General features: G+C 31.9%; 2 protein-coding genes across 2 annotated transcripts; both read left to right on the top strand.

Moving 5' to 3' along the window:
- The first annotated feature begins 970 nt into the window (after nt 1-970).
- Nucleotides 971-9984, top strand: LOC129869862 (LRR receptor-like serine/threonine-protein kinase GSO1). Its single transcript, XM_055944449.1, has 2 exons — nt 971-1185; nt 8568-9984. The coding sequence occupies exons 1-2, from the start codon at nt 971-973 to the stop codon at nt 9982-9984; spliced, it is 1632 nt and encodes a 543-aa protein (XP_055800424.1).
- A 207-nt stretch (nt 9985-10191) lies between these two features.
- Nucleotides 10192-11839, top strand: LOC129869861 (receptor kinase-like protein Xa21). The gene is made up of 2 exons (XM_055944448.1): nt 10192-11350; nt 11493-11839. Exons 1-2 carry the CDS (start codon nt 10192-10194, stop codon nt 11837-11839), a joined length of 1506 nt encoding a protein of 501 aa, XP_055800423.1.
- Nucleotides 11840-12276: the final 437 nt, after the last annotated feature.

Genomic DNA, 12276 nt, shown 5'->3' with positions numbered 1-12276 from the left:
TGATAGATGAGATTAAACAATTGTGGTTTGAAGGAGTAGTGGCTTACGATATATCAACTAAGCTGAATTTTGTTATGCATGCTATTTTAATGTGGACTATTAATGATTTTCCTGCATACAGAATGTTGTCTGGTTGGATGACTACTGGAAAGATTGCTTGTCCTCATTGCATGGAACATCACCTTAAAGCATGGCAGAAACAATTCATGGTTTGATTGTCATCGTTAGTTCTTGCCAATGAACCATGAGTTTAGAAAGATGAAACATGCATTCAAAAAAAGAGGGTTGAAAATGACCCTCCACCTCTATCACTGACAGGACATCAAATTTGGGAGAGAGTTTCTCAATTGCCTAAAGTTACAGAAACTCTAGCATCTAGACTTTCTGGATATGGTGTTGAACATAATTGGACCAAACAGAGCATATTCTGAGAGTTGCCATATTGGAAGGATAATCTCTTACGACATAATCTTGATATGATGCATATTGAGAAAAATTATTTTGACAATTTGTTTAACACAATGATGGATGTTAAGGGCAAGACAAAAGACAACACAAGAGCTAGAATGGACTTACAGAAATACTGTAAAGACTAATGAGTCGGATTCGGATGAGTGGGTGGAGGAAAGGGTTGAATAAGCCTATTTAAGTTATTTAAGATATAATATAATATATTTTAATTCTAAGTTTTTTTTTTTTTTATATATATATATATATAGTTTGATTATAATTTTTATTTTCTAATATGCAGCAAGATTATGAGTGGCACGTACGTGAGAGGGGAGATTCGATTCAGCTAACGCCTAAACAGTCCACTCAAATTTGGACAGAAAAAGTGGTTGGAGGCAGCCACAAGGGATGAATATATGAAATGGGCTCTAGGAATAATGTACGACGACTCCAATCAGGTTTAGAATGTATTGGATCATCGCGTTAAGCCGAGACCATTGACAGAGTTCAGATAGCTGCAATGTCTCAGCAAATTACAGAACTTACACGCGTATTGACAGAATCAGAGAAAAGAAGGATCGAGGATCAAAAAGGTATGAATGAACAAGTTGAGCAAATTAAAGAACAAGTGCTCAACCTCGCCCATCAGCCTTCGCCCTGTTATTCAAGAGTGTCCACTCCGAATGATTCCGACGAAAGTGATGAATATATAGCAAATAGTCCTTGGGGTTTCCTGTTAGTTTATGAACATTTTTGAGTTTTTTTTGTTAACTTTGAAATACTTTAAATCGTTCTAAATTATGATTTTATTCATTTTAAGTGTTTAATTATGTTTGTTATTATGTATTTTGCGGATTTTGTTTGTTGTTATTTGTGTTTGAATATGTTGAATTGAATACAATTGAATTGAATTTTGATTGCAGGCGGGCCGCAAAAACTGCAGATTTTTGCTATCAAAAGTGTTGGAGAAAAGCGATGGACAGGGTCCTTTAATTCGTCGCTTTTCTGTTTTTTTTTTATATTTTTCCAGGAAAGTGACGGACAGGGTCCTTTAGTCCGTCGCTTTTTTGGTTTTTTGTTTTTATATTTTTCCAGAAAAGCGACGGACTAAAGGACCCTGTCCGTCGCTCTTCTGCAAAATTTTAAGATAAACAAAGCGACGGACGGAGACTAAACGTCCGTCGCTTTTTATTAAATAATATCTTTTTAAAAAAAATAAAACGACGGAGTCCGTCGTTTTTTTATATATTTTTTTTAATTAAAAAAATTAGGGGCGACGCAGTCCGTCGCTTTTTACGGCCCTGTCTGTCGCTCCTTCAAAAGCGTCGAGCAAAAAAGTGACGGAAGTGACTGTGTCGCTTTTCCGTTGAGTCCGTCGCTTTTTTGCGTCGTTTTTTGGCAGTTTTTTAGTAGTGGAAGAGAGTTGGAATTCTAAATAAATAAAAAAAAGAGGATCGGATATACTCATTAGAGTGTTTAGCTGGCTCTTGATACCATATAAGAGTTGAATACGATGATGAAAAGCTTGAGTATTATTGATACAATGTGTGGTATTTATATATGTACAAGTATAGAAGAGAAAGGAGTTTGCTGAACATAAGAGACCCAAGTAAGAGGAACTAACTACATACTAGGACTATACACTCATGAATATGCCAATGTATTAGGACTCTGCATCCTTATCCTTATCAAGTGGCAGTGAATAATTAGTATTTTGGTGGAAAAATAACTGACGCTATTTGAAATGGTTGGTGCAATTTAAGTTTAATCATTCTGCACCCATAGTGGATATTGCAATAGATATAGAGATGTATAAACCAAAAGTGTCTTTCTTCTGTTTTGTGGAAATAATCCAAGTGGAATCAACTGTTAATCAACTTTCTCATTTGCCACTATCCTTTTCCATTTCTTTCTTTCTTTTCATTCTTGGTGCTATATAATGGTGTAACTTTGACAACTAATATAAAATGGAGGGAGTATTAAAAGGATAGTCCGGCGTATTAAGCTCTCATTATATGTGAGGCCCGAGGAAGAATCAGATCATGACGTCTATTGTATATAGCCTTACCTTACATTAGTTTTGCACAAAGTTATTTCCATAACTCGAACTCGTAATTTCATGACAACAATTTTATCAGTTACACCTAGACTCCCTCGATGGAAAGAGTATTAGAATACAACTTAAAAAGGGTGATATCCCTTGTCAAGAAGCAGCACACTTTTCATTGGCCTCAACTGACATCTATGCCTTCCAATTTTGGATGTGCACAAATAATGCATGCAAATATTTTCCTCCCGCTTTTGACTTGTCTTTAAAAATGCATTGTCAGGTACTATTCCTAAGTCTTTGAAAATGATGATTTCAATCAATTTCCTTACCTCTCAGTTTACGCAATTCACCTGTATTCTTGTGTTTTTGTCAATGTATTCCTCAATGTGATGATATTTCAATAAAAGTTTGTGGAAATCTCAACCATTTAGGAAATGTTTATAAAAAAAATCATTTTATCTATAATGACAAAAAATAATAGTTTTGTAGTTATACATATGTTATAACATGTTTAAGACTTAAAATTTCAAAAGTTTTTAATGTCTTCTCAAATTTCCTGTCGAATCATACTATGTCATACAAAATAGAACAGAGGTAGTACAATATAAACAACACACAGACGCACAAATTAAATGAAGAGTGAATAGATTACAAAAAATCTAAACTATTATTATTTTGCGGATTTCATACCTAAACTATCGGATATTTTTGTAAGGGGTGGAGACATGGGGTGCAAGGGGGTTCAATTGAACCTGTTTGGTTGATGTTCACGTTGAATGCTCCTCCATGAAGTTTTAATATGAGTTCATAATAATTCATGGGTTTTGTAGTTTATGTATGAAACTTGCAAAACGAAAATATTTAGTGGTTTATTAACCTACTAGTCTCTGGACACATGCATTGCATGTGTGTTCCATATTACTTTTTATAGATTCTTTAGAACGACTAAAACTATATGAAATTATGTGTGTGTAATGAGTAATAAAATATAATAATTATAAATTAATTTTTAAAAATATGATAAGAAACACCAAATGAGAGACGTATTTTATTGTTTAAACTTAATTTCTTCTAAGCAACCGTAAATTTTTAACTTTGGTAGTAGTTAGCAAACTTCCAATGAATTCACAAATAACTAATTTACGACAATTAGAAATTCATAGAAAACTAAATCAAAGATGTGTAATAGAGAGAAATAACAAACAAACAAAAAAAAACAGAGAAGAAAAAAATACAATATTCACATCCTTCTTAAGACTTTAATCATAACAATATAGACGAAAAAAGAGATACAAAATCAATACATAATTTTTCGAGTTCTTTTTCAACGCCTTCTCCCATGATCAATCAAAATTCAAGAGTCATCTTCATCGATTTAAGCTAAACCACGAAACAAATAGTACAATAATAATATAAGTTCTTCACTATTTTAACTATAGAAGGAAAAGGATAATCTTGGGTGGGAGTCTCATGAAACAAAGAAGATGAATTTATATAGATAAAAATTAAGGAATATCAAAAAATATCTTAAAGTTTTAAATTAAATATTGGAGGTTATGAATATGAAAAGTTTTAAAAGTTATAGATATTAGAAATAGAAATTGAATTAGTAATTACATATGAGTTATGAAAACAAATATTTAAAGCAAATAAAAAAATGATAAATAAATAGATTCCAATAGTTACTTATATGCTGTTTTTTCATCCGTCCCAAATTCTTTTTTTCTTAAAAGGTGTAGAAAAGTCACCAAAGTGAATGCTAGTGTTCTCTGTGTATCGATTTTTTTCCATCAATGAGATGAATCTCATCTTGCATTTAATTAGTCAAATGAAGTTAATTACTGAAATTCTTTTGTCTTAATTACTTTATTGTGCTAAGTAAATTGAAGAAGAGAAATAAAAACAAATACAAAATGGGAAAAATTAGAAAAATATAAGTAATTTAGTTTTTAAAAGAACAAGATGATATGATACTATTTATATTTAACTAATTAAATATTTTATGGTAAAATTTTGATTTAGTAGGAACAGGGGTAAATGGTAATTCAACTTTGCACTTTCTAGCTTCTCACTTTTAGTTTTACTAGTTCTTCGGCACGTGCATTGCACGTGTATATCGAATCATGTAGTACACACATATAAGATATCAATATATTAAAAATAAAACTTTGAAATAATAAAATATCAATTTATTTGAATAATCACTATAAATATCATCGTATATATACATTCCAAAAAAATATCATCGTAGATTTGTTTTGCTGCTATTTAGTTCTTCTGATTTATTAGAGATTGATTATTGACTCATTTTTCACAAATTACACTTTTATCAACTTTGAAGCGTACAACCTTGCTAATTTATATGAGTGAGAAAAAAATGTTAGGCTCTATTTTCTTTTCTTTTGACTTTAAAAGTATCTATTCATTTTCTAATTTTTTTTATTTAAATAAAATTTCATTGACTTTTGGATATTATTTGAATATGTTACTCGAAGTAAACATGGTTTGACTATAAGTTGGCAAAGACTTAATACCATGATTAATTTAACTTGACGCTTTACTGCTCATATTCAATAATTCATATTAATATTGATCAATTGCACATGAGCTAATCAACCTACTCTAATGAATATGCTTATTGTGGTTCTAGATTCATTCAAAATATAGGAAGCAAGGGTCGTACCTTATCTTAATATTTTCTAACCATTTGATGTTCGTGAGTTTTAGTTTTTTTGGTTGCCAATATGGTTTTTTTTCATGTTGTGTAGTTATTTTTTTAGTATCTTGACTTCCATGAACATTGTTAATCAAAATTAATAGCGTACGCAAATATTTTGTACATTAATCTTTTATTTAAGATATATAGTGGATTACCTTTACGAAGTTTCACTTCAAGTCACATATTTTACAGTAGAAAATTCACATTTTTGTAAATCTACATCATTGGTCATTTCATAATAAAAACGTATTATCCACTATCTAGGATTAATTTTTCTTCATGTTAATTTTCCAAAAGTACTATCCATTTATAGTATCTGGGTAAGTTTTAAAAATTCAAACAAAAAAAATCTTTGAGATAATGTCTTATCTCTTAACATTTATTGTTCATTTTCAAAGGCTACCACGTGAACATTTGAAGAACTTAATTAATATTAGTGCAGAATTAAGTTGTCATTTGCAGATATTACGATGACATTAGTTGATATTCTTTTTTAGAGTTGATTTTGTCTCTTTCTGGTCAGTTGGTTACTTTTAGTATAGTAAAAAAAAATTAGAAGAAACATAGCTTTTATTAGATGATTGTTATGTCTTCACTTTCTAATATTCGTGTGAGAAGAAACACCACTAACTTCATAAATCTTGTAGCTTTAACACTATATAATTGATCAATAGAAGATAGCCATCCACATCTATTCTTGGGTTTGATTCCCTTATCGTTTACTTTCAATTCCACTGATTTTTGAATATCTACTTCAAAATTTCATCATCTCCTAGACTTAAGAGACATAATTAAAATGTGTGACTGATAAACATGATATTTGCTCGAATGACCTTTTTAATTTGCATTAACTTGCAAAGGTCCTTTGCTATCCGTGCTCTCAAAGCACAACACTCAGTTGCCTTTGTACTGTTAATTTTTTTCACACAAATAATAAAATTATATTATACATACAATATGAAGTTTATATAAAAAATGTAAATACATGAAAAGAACTTAAAACTTGCTTTGATTCATTCCTCCAAGGGAAAATATATATGTGATACAATATTGAAATAAGGAAACTAATTATTTCCTTATAAATATGCTACCAAATATGCTATCAAATATTAAGGAAAACTAATTATTTCCTTACAAATATGCTACCAAATATTATTAAATAACTACCAAATATATTATACTGCAATAATACATGACAACTAATGTCATCCCTTTTCATATGCTACATTTTTATGTTTAAAGCTCGTAATCAAAACATCACAAAATGTGCCTAGATGCAATTTATTCCTAATACCTACAATGATTAAATGAAAATGACCACAGTAAATTGCCTTCATGCTAATTATTTCAGCAAAAAAAAAAGAATATTCATACTATAAATACAACATGATGTTCATATCAACAACAAAATAAATCAAATAAAGGCTACTCTATGCAATCTCTTTCATGTCTTACATGTTCATGTTCAAAGATTGTTATGGAAACTTGTCAAAAAGCGCTTAAAGATAAATTACTCCTACTACATGTAGATTATACATGAATTATATACAGTGTTATTAATATTTTTTTAAACATCTTAAAAATATGTTAGACAAAGAAAAAATATGTCTAAGACTTCGTCAACATTAAAAATAAATGTCATGACACATAGAAGATCTTCTTTTTCTTTTTTTTTCCAAAAGCATCTTGGTACTAAAACTTTAACTAATAGATAACAAAATTGTTGAAGTGTGGTAAACAAATTTGACCAAAAACAACAATAAGTAATGGGTAAATCAAGCTAAAAGTCCAACCTAAAAAATACATTTCTATGAAATACAATATTGCACTAATAGATTGAGTACATGAAAAGATAAAAAGTCGAAAATGTAACTTCTTCATTTCGATATATATTCTACATTTAAATTTACTTATGTATTTACTTTTTAGTTTAATATTCATGATTTTCTCTTAAAAGGATTCGTCACGACAATACTATTTGCACAATTATCACTTCTTCACACGTTTTTAATGTTCACTTTTCTCTTTGTTTATGTTTTGTTTTTCATTTATTTATTAGATTATTTTACGGTATAAATAACATGTTTACTCATGATATATTAGAAGAACAAAAAGAAAATTGCATAACTCACATATATTGGATATGATATTCAAAAAATTTAAATGGAAGAAAAGATAGTGAATTTCTGAAGAACATATAAATGGTAGAGAAAGTAGAATATTTGCCAAGTATGATGACGAATATTAAGGCAGATCATCAATATTTTCAGCGCTAAGTGAAACATATATAACTCCTTGAATTCTCAGCTGACAACATTGTTGCTTCCCATAACTCCACATTGTTATCATCTACTACCTGGAAAAAAGTTTTAAAAATTCATACCGGAAAAAGAACGTCCTGTTATGGTAAAGGATAAAGATCAAACTTTTCTTCTTTTGAAGAATTGTGACTATATTGCACCATCTGCCGACACCTATAATCACAAAAAGATTTTGTGACAACACATAGAAGAAGAAATTTGCAAGCTTGTGCTGAAACGTTGGAGAAATAATATGAGGATTGGAAAGACAATGATACTTCAATTACAACTACGTTGTTCTTTTTAAAAAGTATGAAGAATTGGTTAATTGATAATTGCTTATAGGTGTTAGGTTTTTTTAAGAGTTGCTGTTGGTGAAGAATAACAAGTGTGGCTAAGCAAGAGTTGTACGGGTGAGGGTTTTCTATAATAGGGTATTTAAATAATTTAAAAGGTTATTTACGTAATTTAATTTTTAAATAATTTATAAGGGTATTTAAGTAATTTAACTTTGAGGTTAAAGAGTTCATACTTTTAAGGTATATCATATGATAATTCACTCTTACATGAATGTTATGATTACTATATTTCTTCAGTTACATATTACATATGAAAATTTTCTTGAATATATATGTTCACGATTGTTCTTCTTGATGATGCCGTGAAGACTTGGGCAAATACCAATTGCTCTATCAAGTCAACAATATAAGTGGTGCTATATAATGGAATAAAATACCAATTTCTCTGTCAAGTCAACAATATAAGTGGTGCTATATAATGGAATAATACATTTGAAACATAAATCAAGCTTCCAAATCCCCTTTAAAGCAATCAGTTTCCAAGTGCATAGTAACAACATGAAGAATAACATTCTCTTATTGATTCTTCTCTTTCTAATTCAATTTTCTATATCACTTGCTTTTTCAAATGAGACTGACCAACAAGCTCTACTAGTTTTCCAAAATCTTATTACAAGTCCCAATCATTTTTTGGCCATTAATTGGACCAAAAATAATTCTTTTTGTTCTTGGTTTGGTGTCACTTGCAGTTTCCAAAGGCAAAGGGTTGTGGCGTTGGCTCTACCTAATTTGCAACTTCAAGGCATAATTTCCCCGTCTTTGGCCAATTTGTCCTTTCTCAGAGAGATCAATCTTGGGAACAACTTATTCCATGGTGGCATCCCTTATGGACTTGGCCACTTGTCTCGCTTGCGAGTGATTGATTTTCAAAACAATCAGCTCCAAGGAAGTATTCCAACAAGTCTATTTCAAAACCGAAGAGTTCAAATAATTTCATTGGCTTTCAATGAACTCAGTGGTGAAATGTGGAAAGGGCCATGGTATGTACCCGAACTCAGAGTCTTGGATCTCAGGAACAATAGCCTCACGGGTATGATCCCTCCTTCTGTTGGAAATGCCACAAAAATGATGAACTTCAGTTTGTCTGGGAATATAGTCAGTGGCAGCATTCCAAAGGAACTGTTTAATATCTCATCGCTGCTTGCCATACATGTGCGATACAATAGACTATCTGGTCCTCTCTTGCTAGATGAAGGGAATACTGTGTCAAATCTGAAGTTTTTAAGTATATCTTTCAACCAAATTTCTGGTTGCATTCCTTCCAATATATGTCAACTCACAGAGCTCAAAGTTTTGTCCATATCATTCAACAACATAACTGGAGAAATACCAAAAAATATTGATTGTTTATCCAAGCTCCAGGAGTTTTATATTGGTGAGAATCCGATAAAAGGGACTATTCCCACTTCATTGGGAAATATTTCCACTCTGCAATATATTTTTTGTGGAAACAATCGCATAGTGGGGCAAATTCCTCCAGAATTAGGGAAGCTATCAAATTTGAGGCAATTAACCTTTGGGGAGAATTATAATCTTATTGGTCAAATTCCAGAGGTTATTTTCAATATATCTTCTTTGGAAATAATCAATTTCAGTTCCAATAACCTCTCCGGGAGAATTCCAGCCACTACAGGTCTTTATCTTCCGAACCTTGGAGAACTTTACTTGGGAGACAATCAGATCAAAGGGGAAATTCCATTGTTCATAATAAATGCTTCCAAGCTTGAGATACTGGTGCTAGCACAGAACTTTCTCACAGGCGCAATTCCTACTAATTTAGGAAATCTTCGTGAACTGCAAAAATTGGTCCTACATACTAATCAACTTACCAATGAACCAAGAGAGCATGAGTTGCGATTCTTCGATTCTTTGGTGGAATGTAGGATGTTGAAATATCTAGAAGTGGGTTCAAATCCGTTGAATGGCGTTCTTCCCAATTCTATTGGGAATCTTTCATCTACTATTGAAATATTTGAAATATCAGAAACACACATCAATGGCCTCATCCCCACAAGTATAGGCAACATAAGCAGTCTAATCTCCCTAGACTTTGAAGGAAACAACTTGATAGGGAATATTCCTTCTGAGATTGGTAAGCTTAAGTAACTCCAAGGGATGTGTCTAACTAACAATAAATTGCAGGGACATATTCCAGAGGCGGTATGCCATTTGTCTAATTTGGTTCAATTATTTCTGGATGGTAATGATCTCTCTGGATCAATTCCAGAATGCTTAGGAAATCTTAGCATGCTTCAAATGCTTTATTTGGGTTCTAATAAATTTTCATCAAAATTTCCATTGAACCTTTGGAAAATGAGTGGTCTTATCTATCTGGATGTGTCACAGAATTCTATAGAGGGAGAAGTTCCATCAGTTATTGGAGGACTGAAAGCCATTGTAGAACTATATCTTTTCAGTAACCACTTTTCCGGCATGATACCAAGCAGATTGGGAGAACTCCAAAACCTACAGTCTCTTGACCTATCAAACAATTCATTTTTTGGCCTAATTCCATTATCCTTTGCCAACTTGATAAACTTGGAATTCTTGAATTTGTCTTTAAATGCATTGTCAGGTAGTATTCCTATGTCTTTGGAAAAACTCTCATACCTTAAAAGCATTAATGTTTCATTTAATGGTTTAGAAGGTGTCATACCGAGTGGTGGTGTGTTTGCAAATTCCACTCTGCAATCATTTCTCGGGAACAAAGGTCTATGTGGAGCACACATATTGGAGATTCCTGCTTGTGCTATCACTAATCCTGGACAACAATCAAAGCTAAAGGAGATTGTGCTAAAAATTGTTACGCCAGTGATTATTTCATCCTTTCTAATATTTTTGTTGGTTTCAATTTGGATAATGAAACAAAAAAAGAAAGGAAAGTCCAAAGATGTGAAAAAAGTACTAGAGATCGGGACTTATCAATTTGTTTCTTATCATGAGATTCAACGAGCAACAAATAGTTTTGATGAATCAAATTTAATTGGTGTGGGAAGTTCTGGCTCTGTGTACAAAGGCACATTATCTGGTGGAAGTGTAGTGGCGATAAAGGTTCTAGATTTGGAAAATGAGCAAGTATGCAAGAGGTTTGATACAGAATGTGAAGTGATGAGAAATGTTAGACACAGAAATCTTGTTCCGGTGATTACTACTTGTTCTAGTGACTATATAAGAGCTTTTGTTCTGCGATATATGCCCAACGGGAGTCTTGAGAATTGGTTGTACAGAGAAGAGTCCCACTTGAACCTCCTTCAAAGAGTCGCCATAATGCTTGATGTGGCTGTGGCTATCGAATATCTACACCATGGTCATAATATTCCGATAGTTCATTGCGACCTAAAGCCAGCCAATGTTCTTTTGGATGAAGAGATGGTGGCTCATGTTGGTGATTTTGGAATCTCTAAAATTTTAGCCATAAGCAAGTCCATGGCTTATACAGAGACATTGGGCACTCTTGGATACATTGCACCAGGTATAAAAAATCTATTCTCTTTGATTTTCTCTTTTCATAATTAAGCCACTCCAAATTCTACAAGTAAAAAATGCCAGTCTTTATTTATGCAGAATTATTGTTGTATTATAATTGAGTAACTTTTCTTTAATCCTTTTCTAAGAATACGGCTCGGAGGGAATAGTGTCTGCTAGTGGTGATGTTTATAGTTACGGCATCATGTTGATGGAGGTTTTGACAAAAAGAAGGCCAACAGATGAAGATATATGCAATGAAAATCTTGACTTGAGGAAATGGATCACACAATCATTTTCAGGGACTATGATGGACATTGTGGATGCAAATCTTTTTTCCGAGGAAGAACAGATCACTTCCAAAAGTGAAATCTGCATAGCCTCCGTGATAGAATTGGCTTTAGACTGCACAAAGGAAATGCCAGAATCAAGAATAACCATGGAGGATGTAGTCAAGAGGCTTAGCAAAATCAAGAACGCATTTCTGGAAGCATAGAAGTTAGCATCTCTTTCAGTGGTGTTTTTTCTGAGCTGCAAGTTAACATGTTGCTTTTATTTTTCCTGGTTCCTTTAGTAAAGTTGTTGTATAGTACTAATTGGAGTCATGTGTTGTTTGTAATTTCATTTGAGTGGTTTGAGCCTATTTTTACTTTATCTATTTGTAATTATGTTTTGATTGCTAGCTTGAAAAGAAACAGAATTAAATTAATAAAGGTGTTTAGCTGCACTATTTTACTTTTGTTCATTAGCTTCTTCATTTGTATTCAATAAACTTCTGTTGAACTCTATATGATAGTGTGGGGTAAAATAGACAATTAGTAAACTGAGCACTTTTCATTTCGTTGTACTAATTACTGTATTATTTCGACTTTAGCTGCAGAATAGGAAATGAGCTAATTAAGAAGATGATTTCCTAGTGGACATTATACAGAG

Source organism: Solanum dulcamara, chromosome 10 (genome assembly GCF_947179165.1).
Source record: "Solanum dulcamara chromosome 10, daSolDulc1.2, whole genome shotgun sequence".
Classification (NCBI taxonomy): domain Eukaryota; kingdom Viridiplantae; phylum Streptophyta; class Magnoliopsida; order Solanales; family Solanaceae; genus Solanum; species Solanum dulcamara.
This window is presented reverse-complemented; position numbering and strand designations above follow the sequence as displayed.

Coding starts and splice junctions, on each gene's coding strand:
- LOC129869862 (XM_055944449.1), top strand. CDS start 971: ATGTCTCAGCAAATTACAGAACTTACACGCGTATTGACAGAATCAGAG. Junction 1,186..8,567: donor AATAGTCCTTGGGGTTTCCT/GTTAGTTTATGA, acceptor TGTCACTTGCAG/TTTCCAAAGGCAAAGGGTTG.
- LOC129869861 (XM_055944448.1), top strand. CDS start 10,192: ATGAGTGGTCTTATCTATCTGGATGTGTCACAGAATTCTATAGAGGGA. Junction 11,351..11,492: donor TCTTGGATACATTGCACCAG/GTATAAAAAATC, acceptor TCCTTTTCTAAG/AATACGGCTCGGAGGGAATA.